At 31.2% G+C, this 12848-nt stretch overlaps 1 protein-coding gene across 3 annotated transcripts; it reads right to left on the bottom strand.

Annotated features, from left to right (window-relative positions):
* Positions 1 to 779: 779 nt before the first annotated feature.
* Positions 780 to 11826, bottom strand: LOC115875607 (SET domain-containing protein SmydA-8-like). Of its 3 annotated transcripts, none has more exons than XM_030891107.1 (8): positions 11677 to 11826; positions 10989 to 11047; positions 7826 to 7965; positions 7494 to 7763; positions 3250 to 3510; positions 3036 to 3194; positions 1120 to 1503; positions 780 to 1065 (listed from the first exon to the last, which is right to left on the bottom strand). In XM_030891107.1, the coding sequence occupies exons 2-8, from the start codon at positions 11037 to 11039 to the stop codon at positions 801 to 803; spliced, it is 1530 nt and encodes a 509-aa protein (XP_030746967.1). In that variant the 5' UTR covers positions 11040 to 11047; positions 11677 to 11826; the 3' UTR covers positions 780 to 800. The 3 variants fall into 3 exon arrangements, with proteins under 3 accessions (XP_030746967.1, XP_030746968.1, XP_030746966.1); XM_030891108.1 differs by lacking the exon at positions 11677 to 11826 and adding an exon at positions 11235 to 11586; XM_030891106.1 differs by lacking the exon at positions 11677 to 11826 and adding an exon at positions 11254 to 11586.
* Between the last annotated feature and the right edge of the window lie 1022 nt (positions 11827 to 12848).

Genomic DNA, 12848 nt, shown 5'->3' with positions numbered 1-12848 from the left:
TAAAACGCATCTGGTTACGAATTTCAATTGCCGAGTACTTTTCAAATCTTGCTGTATTTTACAATATTTTATCAATAAATGAAAATGGTACACTTCCGCAAGAATTTTTTTGCGTGTCTATGTTTAGAAAGTACTAAATAACCAAATATTTCTTACATATCTGATTTCAGCTAAACTAAAGTAGCCCTGATTTCAGCAATTCTAAAGTTGAAAAACTGAAAATGATGCATTTCCGCAGAAACATTTTTGTAACATACTATTCAAAAAGGCTTCCAAATACTAAATAAACAAATATTTCTTACAGAACTGATTTCAAGTAAACGAAAGTAGCCCTGATTTCAGCTATTCTAAAGTTGAAAAACTCGAAAAGGATGGATTTCAACAGAAAAATTTACATGACATACTATTAGAAAAGGCTTCCAAATACTAAATAAACAAATGTTTCTTAGATAACTGATTTCAAGTAAACCAATAAACTTCAGCCAAATCTAATTCCACTACATGATTTAAAAACCATATCTGCCTTTATTAAGTTAATCTTATTACTGTACTTACGAAATGGATTATGATGAATGATGTTATTGATTCGTATGATTTTCTATTGCAACAACAAAGTTTCAAAACCAAGATGTATTTTATAAGTTAAGAAAAAAATATGCTCTAAGAATAGGCTATTATTCAAATATTATTCTATTTGTATTTTTGATAAGATAAAAAATTAACAGCAAAGCAAGCAGGTAATAACATATTAAACAATTTAATATTTTTTTTATTGTGCATCATAATCTTTACATAACTAACTAGTCAATTTCAAACATAAATGAATTTTCTGCCAGCCATTTCGATATCATATCTTTATTATTTTTCACATTTTCCAACAAGTTCTTTTGGGGGTGTATTTGGGATTGGAACTCAGCAATCTTATTTGCTTCCTTTAAAATCTGTAAGATTTCTGTAATCAGACTAAAACTAGCGTCTTTATCTTCCGGTAAAAAAGTTTGGAACAGTAGTTCTGTTTTTGCTTTGTATAACTCTGATAAAATAGTTAACAGATGAAGTCCTAACCTACAATAGAAGATATAATTAAAGAATTTAAACAAGACTACTTGAAAAACCGACCTTGTAGACCCTGGATCAATTTTCTTAAAAACTTCAATCAAACTTTCGCACATTTTCATTTTTTCTTTTAGCAAATCTCTTGATGTTTGGCTGATTTCGTAAATCTGTATCAAGTGATATTTAACTCTAATAATCAAATAATGAGTGGGATGTAGAAACAGTTCCAATTTCTCTAAAAAATCTTTCAAGTCCTCAAAATTTGGTTTGGTTTCCAATCTTTTATCAACTTCCTTATTTAAGTGCCGGATAAAATCAGTTACTTCCTTGTTAGGTAGTTTTATATTGCACTTGTTACATAGCCAGACTGGCGTTTCATCGGTAGGGTTTAGTGATAGCTGGATACCTTTGCAAGGTTCATCTTCCATACCAAAACAGATCATAGCACTAGAAAGTATATAGTTCCTTTAATAATTAAGAATTATTATGCATTATGAGCAATATTGAAAAAAATATATAGGTATATTTATAAATAAACAAAAGATGTTATCGTGGGGACTATAATAAAAAAGAAGGACGTATTGGGCAAACCTACAGAAAGATTAGCCATGAAACATGGCTAAAATACGACTACCCGTAGATACTTAGTGTTTCTGCCTTCCGGCTTCATCAATACGGGAGGAATCAACAACGATGAACTAGCGATCCTGAAAAAAGAAAAAGGGGAAGCAAACGAGGCACTAGGCACTATTTGCAACCTGGTTAAGCAGTAGCTCACAATTCGCAAGCGTTACTACCAAAAAACCGCTGCGGAGGTACTTCAACATACCTCGCCGCTGTCACCTTGGCCAAGAGAAAACAATAAACAAAAGATGTTATCGTGGGGACTATAATAAAAAAGAAGAATGAAATTATTGGGCAAACCTACAGTAAGATTAGCCATGAAACATGGCTAAAATACGACTACCCGTAGATACTTAGTGTTTGTGCCTTCCGGCTTCATCAATACGGGAGGAATCAACAACGATGAACTAGCGATCCTGAAAAAAGAAAAAGGGGAAGCAAACGAGGCACTAGGCACCATTTGCAACCTGGTTAAGCAGTAGCTCACAATTCGCAAGTGTTACTACCAAAAAACCGCTGCGGAGGTACTTCAACATACCTCGTCGCTGTCACCTTGGCCCAGAGAAAACAATAAACAAAAGATGTTATCGTGGGGACTATAATAAAAAAGAAGAATGAAATTATTGGGCAAACCTACAGTAAGATTAGCCATGAAACATGGCTAAAATACGACTACCCGTAGATACTTAGTGTTTCTGCCTTCCGGCTTCATCAATGCGGGAGGAATCAACAACGATGAACTAGCGATCCTGAAAAAAGAAAAAGGGGAAGCAAACGAGGCACTAGGCACCATTTGAAACTGCTGGTTAAGCAGTAGCTCACAATTTGCAAGCGTTACTACCAAAAAACCACTGCGGATATATTATAAAAGTAATGTAGTTGTGTAAGTATAGTTATGTAGTAGTATAAGTGGTAGTAAGTATAGAGTGGATACGATAAAAGACCCAGGTAATAGATGTCCATCCACAGAATCAAATCCCTCAAGTGGCAATGGGCAGGACACCTGGCAAGAAGGACGGCCAACAGATTACAGCATGGTACCCACGAGGAATTAAGAAACCTAAAAGAAGACCAAACCTGAGATGGGACCATGATATTAGGAAATTAGCAGGGATTACTTGGGCCCGTATAGCCAACAATAGCTAACAATTTGCCCAACTACAAAGAGAGTATCTAAATATGTGAGGGAGTAAGCTGATGATGATGATGATGATGATAAAAGTCATGTATTAATGTTTTTCAAAGTGATTTTAAGTAAATTTAAGTAAAATGGTGCAATTAAAGTTATTTTTATAGCTTCAAATTGATTATTTAATATAGATATAATCAATTTATGAAAAAATGTATTAAATCACCTTAAATAGCTATTAAACTCCGTAGAATCCTCACATCGAGAACAGCGACATAAAGTATTCCTCAATTTCTTCAGGTACTTCTTGCGTTGTTGAGTACCCAAAAGTATATCTGTATAAGAAATGGTTATATGTTCGCCTTTCAGTATAGGCTGCACAGCTCTAGAACACAATAACAACAAACATTTTTAGATTCATATTTCTATTATTGACTTACTTTATGGTCATTTTATAATCATCTTCATCATCAACCACGAAAATCGCATTAGGAACGCAATTTTGTTCAATTAAATTAGCCTTAGCGTATAGAAGTTTAATATTGCTATGTTCCATAACGTATAGCATTAGAAAACCACAAACTTTTTCGACTATATCACTCGATGCTTGTGGTAATATACTTTTTCCAATTTCAGCTTCATAGTTTCTTAACGGTTTTAGATATACTTCTTCAAGGAAACGCTTCTTTTCTTCAACTTTCCTAAAAGAGAACGTATACTTACAGGGTAACTTGCCTAAATACATATTAGGATACCGGTTATTTACCAAGTTAATCATTTCTCTCACGACGCCCTCTAAATTTTTAGTTTATTGTCTACGAGCCCTAACAACTATATGTTGGGACAAGGTCATATTTTGGAATTATTGCCCTGGTTTTTCAGAATGACTGAAAAAAATATGTTTAATTTTTTAAATATAAACATAGCCATATATCCTAAACAACTTGACAATATTTTTATGAATTTGTAAATCAATCCATATTTACAGTAGCGGATTTTGTTCATAAAAGGACAAATTTAATGACAACTAAATGTTGGGACAAGTATTTTTAAATAATTAATATCATCATAGGCGGCTTTGCTATAAACGTCACAAATGTCGCAAACTGTTTACTTCAGCATTAACAGCTTGTAAGTGACTCGATACTTTGAATAGTGAGATTTACTGTAAGTACTTTTAATTTTCAATTTTGTTAATTATCTAATTCAAAGTAATGGTCCGTGGAAAAGCTACAAATCAAAAACTAGGCGAAATTATCATTCGTCAATACAGTACGGGATAAACAATTCGAAAAATTTGTGATGATTTAAGTATTCCAAAAACCACGGTCTTTAATATAATAAAAAAAATACGGCGAATCTGCCAATGTAGACGTTAGAGGTCAGAAGTTCGGGAAGGCCAAAAGTTGTATCTCAAAGAGGTTTACGAAATTTAGTAAAAATTTGCAAGTCTGCGAGAAGAAGTACTCTTCGCGAAGTAACAGTTAAATGAAATACTGTAACTGGTTTAAATATATCAAGAGAATGTTGCCGAAAATATATCCATAAATGCGGTCTGGGGTTTTACAAGGTAAACTTTATTTTGTGTGGATAATCAATTACCTGAAGATTATTGATACAAATTCTTATTTAGGCCAAAGAAAAGCCGCTACTGACAGAAATTCAAAAGAAAAATCGCTACAATTGGGCAAAATCTAAATTATCGTGGACACAAAATGATTAAAATAAGGTCATATTTAGCGATGAGTCTAAATTTCATGTTTGCGTTGGAGATCATCGAAAACGAATAATACGAAATAAAGCAGAAGTCTTTCATAAAGATTGCATAAAGAGGGTTGTTAAATTTCCTAAGGGGATTATAGTTTGAGGTTGCATGTCAGCAAGAGGTTTGGGCAAATTAAATTTTAGAGATGGCACTGTTAATGCCCAAAAATATCAACATATACTTGAGACCTCACTTTTGCCTAGTGCTAAAGAATTGTTTCCAAACGAAGACTATATTTTCCAACAAGATGGAGCATCATGCCATTCAGCAAAATCAACTAAAAATTGGTTCGGTAATAATAATATAAAAGTTCTATCCCATCCTGCAAGTAGTCCTGAATGTTATAGAAACCGTGTGGCATGAAATGAAGCAATATTTAAGAAACCACCCTCAAAGAACAATTTTTGATTTGCGGACAAAACTGCAGGAAATTTGGGATAATCTTTTTTGGCTAGATTTTGGCAAAATAAGCTATTATGAAAAGTGATTTGTTTGTAAAGTTATAAAAATATAGTAAAATTGTTTAGATCATATTGTAATGTTTGAATTTAGAATAATAAACAAAATAAATTGAGTCCTTTTAACATATTACTATTTTTATTGCAAAAAAGACCTTGTCCCAACATATAGTTGATAGGGCTCGTAAAAAAATCAGACCATTGTAAACCCTTAATATTCACAATAGACCTTGCCCCAAAAACGATTCATTTCCCGTTTAAATTATATGGGAATTTGCCACTTTTTGCAAATATTTTTTTAGCTCGATCTCTTGTTCTATCGCAGCCACAGCAATCACATATCTTGTACAGAATTGAACGCTCTACAAAAAAGCTCTCTTACAATTTTTGGATAAACCTACTCCTTCAAAAGTTATTCACGGTCAAAAGTTAAACACCCGGTAAATTCCTAAATTTTTCAACTTTTTAAGGAAAATTATGATTATTTTTGAAGAATGTAATCTATTATTTGGAAAAAAGCAATTTTCATGATACCATGATAAACAATTTTGAATCATGAAAAACAATTGAATGCAAACAGGTAGTTAATTCTAATGCTTATTATAGTATCAGGCAGAAAATGATTGAAGCTTTAAAAGTGAATAATGGCGAAGAGTTCGATATTTCTAAACGCTTCATTTTTAATCAGGATGATTTTAAATGGTTTATAAACAAAAACATTGATTATTTCATAAATTCAAATTCGTTACAACTTTTTACACGGTTTAATATTGATACAAGTTTTCTGAAGTTAGATAGTACGGAATGGTTAAAGGATCCTGGATATATGAGAGGCTTAGAAATTTTAAAAAATTTGAGAGTAGTTAATGATACTGCAGAAAGAGCTGTTAAATTGTCAGAAGAATAATACATTAATATTTTATCTAGAACTGGAGATGAAAAACAATATGTGATTCAGATTGTAAGCGAATATAAGAAGAAATATCAGAATCCAACTAAAGAATGTTTATTAAAATAAATCAGCTATACTTAAATGGTTTAACCTTTATTAGACTTGAAGATTTCTTAATTCCCAACCTTAACAGCATCAGAATTGTATATTTTTACAGTAATAGATTAAATTTTTCAAAAATAATCATAATTTTGTCAAAAAAATTGAAGAATTTAGGAATTTACTGTGAGTGGTTAATTTTAACCGTGAATAACTTTTGAAGGAGTAGGTTTATCGAAAAATTGTAAGAAACATTTTTTGTAAATCGTTCAATTCTGTATAATAATATGTGATTGTCATGGCTGGGAAAGAACAAGATCGAGAGAAAAAAAATATTTGCCAAAAGTGGGAAATTCCTATGTAATTTAATCGTCGTGAGAGAAATGATCAACTTGGTAAATAACGGACAAACCTACTAAATATATTCATAAATAAATCAATATTTTTAATATTTATCTGTATAAATATAGTGTATTTCAGTAAAGTTAAAGGTAGGTTCCACTGAGTGAAAGCTATACAGGGTGGTCCGAACTGTATTCCGGAAACTTAGGAAGCATATTCTGCAGATAAAAATAAGTAAAAAAGTTCGTATTAATGTATGTCCTAAAATGCTTAGTTTCAGAGGGTGTAGAAGTTTCATTTCTATTTCGATTTTTTTCAAATGATTTCCGAAGTAACGTCAATATTTGGATGAAAATTGCTGTCTAGGAGTTTTTTGACATGAGAAATTTGATTTTGATGTCAATATGACTCCTACTGGTAGAGGGCGCCACCTACATGTGTTTTGAAGCGTAATAACTTTTTGTCCGCACTTGTATAAAACTACCGAGAGAAAATATATACATTTTTGTGACTTTTACGTAAAAAATATCTCTTTGTAAAAATCGCTACGAGCAACCGTTCTCAAGATATTTAGAATGGAAATAGTCAATACATGTCATTATTGACGAAAAATAAACACGTTGGGTAGATAGTTAGTTGACTGCTCAAACTGCTCACGATCCTGCTCAAACCACTCAACGTAAGAAGCTCAATTTTGGCATACAGGTTGATTCTAGGGTGTAGAGGTTCGATAAGAAGGGATTTTTCGAAATTCCAGTTCCAAGAGGGTGAAACCACCCCTTAAATATTACAATATTTTTCATTTAAAAAACGGTCTAGTTTCCGAAAAAACGCTTAAACACGTATATTTTATTTTGTTTTCTTACATATTTTAAGATTTTTTAAAAGTGTATACAGGGTGTTTCGAAAAATCTGGTCATTGATTAATCACGATCCTGCTTAAAGCGCTTGACGTAAAAAGCTGATTTTTGGAAAACAGATTGACTTTAGTGGTTTTAATAAAAGAGGACGTTTAATTTCTCCAATGAATTAGAAAACAAACTTCGATGGTTTAATAGATGTCTTAAAAGTATTTTCTTAAGTTATCTTTAAATAGTCAAATTTAGAATATAATATAAATACGCCTACTTAAAATAATCTGCATTCCCCCGGTCTCCACCATTAAATCGATCCAGCAAGTTCAACAACACAGCCCATTTGTTTTTATTTGACGTTTGTAATAATAAGCAGCGAAGAATGATTAATATATCATATCGAAATTTTGAATCGCCCGATTTTTTGGGACATAATCTCAAAATTTCACACTCATTTTCGTTATGTGTAGAAACATCTTGACACTCGTTACGACATTTGGGCCAGCCACATTTCGGGCAATAACAATCCGTTTCATCTAGTCTTCTAAAATTATCAGTTATAGTAAAAATATATATGAATGTAATAGGTTATTTTTATTTTAATACTTGCAGCATCCAACGCAAAGAAGATCATTTTTGGTGGGCAGTGGAGCGAGAACAATAGGATTGTCTATAAGAATTACGTTTCCTGGTTGAATATTGTTTGTAGCTGTTACAAAACTGTCAGTTTCTTTACAAAATACTACCTAAAAACGAGAATTATATTTTGAATTTACTTTAGCAGTAAAACTTGACTTTCATTTTTTCATTCAGTGTAATAAAATATAGTTCCTTGAAATATTGCTATATATGTACTGTTCAATTTGCGAAGTTTGAGTCTTTCGTCACATATTGTCATTCTCTCTCTTATCCATGTTTATCATATGAAATGGAAGTTTTGTGTCAAAAACGTAAGTCCATTATATTTCTTACATCATAGGATTATTTTTTTTGTTTTACATACGGATCACCTTCATTACATGTAAAGAATCGCATTTCCTTGTCTAATGTGCATGAATAGAAAAAGGCAAACATCATGTTTATTGTACTACACGCCGAAATCGAACAAAAGAATATCGCCGACTGTCAACGTTGTTGTTAAATTTCAACGACTCCGATAGTTTCCCGTAAATTTTTGTGGGATTTTCTGTGTTTATTTAGTTATTTGTGATTTAATTTGTGTTTAAAATGCCGTCCCGTTATAGTGAAAAAGAACAACGGCTCATATTAAAAGTTATCGAGTATTTGAAACTCGAAAAAGATGGTGGAAAAAACCTTTTACCTGTGTCGGCTGTTTACGATGTAATTGGACAACTACCGAGTTAATATTTTGTAACTAAATCGAAAATATTCACATGTTTTATAGAGAGCATCGGAGGCTTTAATAATTTCATGCTCGACTGTGCAAAGAATAAGTTCCGTTTAAGTCACAATATTCGTTTGTCCCCTGGAATTCCTGCTTATAAGATCCATGAACATATTAATAGTATTTATTCATATTAATAGTATTAATAGTTTACAGTTGAGGGTTGGAACCTTTGGTGTTACACAGCAAAATAAAAACACTAAATCACCACAATACACCAAAACACTTTTACTTTTACACTGGACGCGCGTTTCGCTAACCATGTTAGCATCATCAGCAGATGATTATAAACTATCTAATAAAACTAGGATAAACTGAATTGGCTTTGCATGATTTAAGAAACCAAATATCTGCTTCTAATAACCTAATCTTAGTACTAAACTTACGATAAAGATTCAGTTCCGTTGACCGTGAAGCCATCGAAGATTACAGTTAAGGATTGGAACCTTTGGTGTTACACAGCAAAATAAAAACACTAAATCACCACAATACTGAATAAGCTGAAGCAGATGATTATAAACTGAAGTTTATAATCATCTGCTGATGATGCCAACATGGTTAGCGAAACGCGCGTCCAGTGTAAAAGTAAAAGTGTTTTGGTGTATTGTGGTGATTTAGTGTTTTTATTTTGCAGTATTAATAGTATTTATTCATTCACATATTATTAGTATTTATTCATTGTATACACTGCGGGTAGGCTACAATAAATTTGTCATTGTTTAATATTTTGTTATTAAATTTGTTATTGTTAGTTTACAACCAATAAACAACTCATGGACCAAGTCAAGAAATACGTGAAAACCAATATGGCGCCGAAAATGATGACGAAAATTTCAAACTTCGCAAATTGAACAGTATAAAGAAATAATTGTTGGAATGTTGACAGACTCGTATACTGACTGGTATAAAATTTCCGGAAATATCTTTATGAAAATAGGTATTTCAGTATGGAATATAACTGAAGTATTGGAAATACAGGATCCGGCAATGGTGCGTCGGGCATCTGTAGCTCCTAGAATAAAAAACTTTGGAAGTGCAAATGCTAATATGTTTTACCCTGTATATTATTGCATTTTTGGCTTTCTTTCAGATCACTTTACATAATCTTAATATATGAGTAAATATATTTCGATAGTTTCAGAGATATTAAAAAATAAATCAAAAATTTCAGCCCTTTTTAAAAAAGCTATTTCGATGGTCTGTTCTTACTTTGCTATAAATATGGTAATCATAAATCATACAGGATGTTCCATATTCTACGCCAAACTTTCTAAAATATAAAATAGTTTTCTTTGTTTTTTTTTTAATGAAATACACTGTATATTATTCTTTATTAGATGGAGAGTTAAAAAATGAACATTTTTTGTATTTAAAGTATTTCAAAATTTTTAATGGTTTTGCAGATACACGCAGTATTAATTTATATGGCGCAATATATTTCAATGGTAAAATACGGGAAAAAAATCACTGGGTGGCTTTGATAAAAATTTCCTGTGGAAAATTCCGTATAAAATATAAAATCGGGAATATCTGCGAAACCATTAAAAATTTTTAAATACTTTAAATACAAAAAATTTTCATTTTTTTACCCTCCATCTAATAAAAAATAATATACAGGGTGTTCCATTAAAAAAAAACGAAGAAAAATTATTTTATGTTTTAGAAAATTTGGCGTTGAATTTTGAACATCCCGTATGATTTACGATTTCCATATTTATGGCAAAGTAAGTTTAGACCATCTAAAATAAATACCTAATATAGTTTTGATTTCAGGACAGTTCTTGTATTATTAATATTTTTTTAAGAAAGGCAAAAAAATATATAATTTTTATTTATTTATTAATATCTCTGAAATTATCGAAATATATTTACTCATGTCTTAGGATTATGTAAAGTGATCGGAAAGAAAGTCAAAAATGCAATAATATACAGGGTGTTCCATTTAAAAAAAATCATCCCGATCCGCTTACACTTTTTTGAGCCACCCTATAGAAGTTAAAATATTTTCCTGAAATACATCCTAGTACATACTTTAGGTTTTGACTTAAACAAAATTCCCAAGTTTTTTATTCTAGCAGTTACAGATGCCCGACGCACTATTGCCGGACCATGTATATCGAAATATTAGAAGAAAAAAATAAAAACTAAAAAAAAATAAATAATAATTTAAAAAATAATTTTACAAAAAAATATAAGTCAGACAAGAGGAATTTCCTCATCGATGTTAATCCGCAATATTATCACATTCGGAAAATTTAAATATTTTCATTTCCGTGAAATATTTTCTACGCAAATGTTTCCATAAAGGAAAATATAATATTAGGAAAAAAATAATATTATATTATATTTTACTACGATACTGACTTCATACAATTTGTTTTCCTCACATGGTTTTTCTTCTGATATGCCTTCCATATATCCTTCTATAAAACATATAAACAATAAAAGTAAATAAATATAGTTTTTGAACATTATCATCCAAATTATGTGATAAAGTCAACATTGTTGACAAGTTGACGATGAAAACTTGCAAATGAAGAATGATACGTTGTGATAATAGATGCGTGAATTAAAAATAATTATTCTATTAGCAAAACAAGAAATATATACCTATACCAATAATACTCACTCGTTCACATATAATCTTTATTAAAACTAAATAAATTTATTGCAAAATATAAAGTGCACACTTTGCCGATCTGGACAGATTGAAATTGGAACGGAATTATGATACTCGAATTAGAATAATTATATAATAAATTTTAGTTGCAAATTAAACATGTATAAATAAATGATACACTCTGCGTCACTCATAGTTATATACAGGTACATTGTGTTATATACACAGTAATTACAGCCAAATTTAAATGTTAATATTAGCCCAAATGCAAGTCATGATAAACAACTTAAATAAAATAATTAATAAGCAGCAATAAACACTATAAACAATATTTCCCTGTCATTCCAGGATTTTAAAAATCTTACACAATAATTTATATCAGAACAAGATTTAAAAATAACAATAACAAATGAATAATAATATTAAACTTACAGGAAATCAACAAAGATATGATAAATATATTTAATCAGTCTCTTATAACAAATACCACAGCGGTATGATAAGTAATATATTGACTTGATAACGGTTAATAATAAGAGAATATAAACTGAAAATATTTATGCAAAGAAATAATTTTCCTAAATATATTGCACTAAGCATCACGCGCAGAAAGTTTTCACTATTTTGGAGTCAGTATGTCTGCATTAGCTGCCAAATTCCTGTAGTTGTTTAATGCGAATAAACATAAGGCTTCTTTTATTAGAAAATAATAACAATAAATAACTTTATTTCAAATGTTATGTTTACATATAAACGTTACTATAGAAATGAAACAGTGTCAAACTGGGTGTCAAATATGAAATAATAAGGCAGATGAAATGATCAAAACCCATTATTAATGACATTCATGTGAGTCAGCTTGGAAAATGTGCGATTCTTTGCATTAAGCCGGGCCCACACGATGTGTCACACACCTTCCAACGTTGGACACATGAATATTTGCCACATCGTGTAGGAGACACACTTGTCAATTGCAATATTGTCGAAGCTAAACGATGCGTCCAAATGTTGGTTCCAACGTTGGAACCAACACGTTGGACGCATCGTGTAGGACCGGTTTTAGGTAGTGATAAGCCATTGATAAAGACAATTATGGAGGGTTCGGTCTCCAAGTTATTAAAATGTCCAGTCCAAAAGGACTGGAAAATGTAACCTGAGAACTACAGTAGATCTACTAAGTACAAATTAACGAACTAAATACATCCAGCAATAAAATAGGTCTCAAAATAAGTTTAGCAAAAACTAAAGTAATGTACAACGAACTAGTAGACAGAAGACATTCTAATAAATAACACAACACTGGAAATAGTAGAATATATATATTTGGGACTAATACACAGCTCGGGAAGCATGGAATACTTATGGAAGAAACTCAATCATATTCAAATCCAGAATGCAACTTTATCTAAAGAAGAAAACATTCGACTAACGTGCACTACCAGCCATGACCTATGCATGTGAAACCTGTACACTTAAAATAGACATTATAAGGAAACTGCAGCTCGCGCAACACTCAGTGGAACGAAATATGCTGGAAATAACCAAAAATCGACTAAAAAAGACCGTAAAAGAATAGACTGGATACGATAGAAGACCCAGATAAT

Source organism: Sitophilus oryzae, unplaced genomic scaffold, assembly GCF_002938485.1.
Source record: "Sitophilus oryzae breed Bouriz unplaced genomic scaffold, Soryzae_2.0 scaffold_1390_pilon_pilon, whole genome shotgun sequence".
Classification (NCBI taxonomy): domain Eukaryota; kingdom Metazoa; phylum Arthropoda; class Insecta; order Coleoptera; family Curculionidae; genus Sitophilus; species Sitophilus oryzae.
This window is presented reverse-complemented; position numbering and strand designations above follow the sequence as displayed.

What these genes read in the sequence shown, in the direction of transcription:
- LOC115875607 (XM_030891107.1), bottom strand. Translation starts at nt 11,039, where the DNA reads ATGGAAGGCATATCAGAAGAAAAACCATGTGAGGAAAACAAATTGTAT. An exon ending in CTTTGCGTTGGATGCTGCAA is followed by an intron (nt 7,764 to 7,825) that starts GTATTAAAATAA and finishes TGATAATTTTAG; the next exon opens with AAGACTAGATGAAACGGATT. An exon ending in GGGAATGCAGATTATTTTAA is followed by an intron (nt 3,511 to 7,493) that starts GTAGGCGTATTT and finishes GTTCTCTTTTAG; the next exon opens with GAAAGTTGAAGAAAAGAAGC.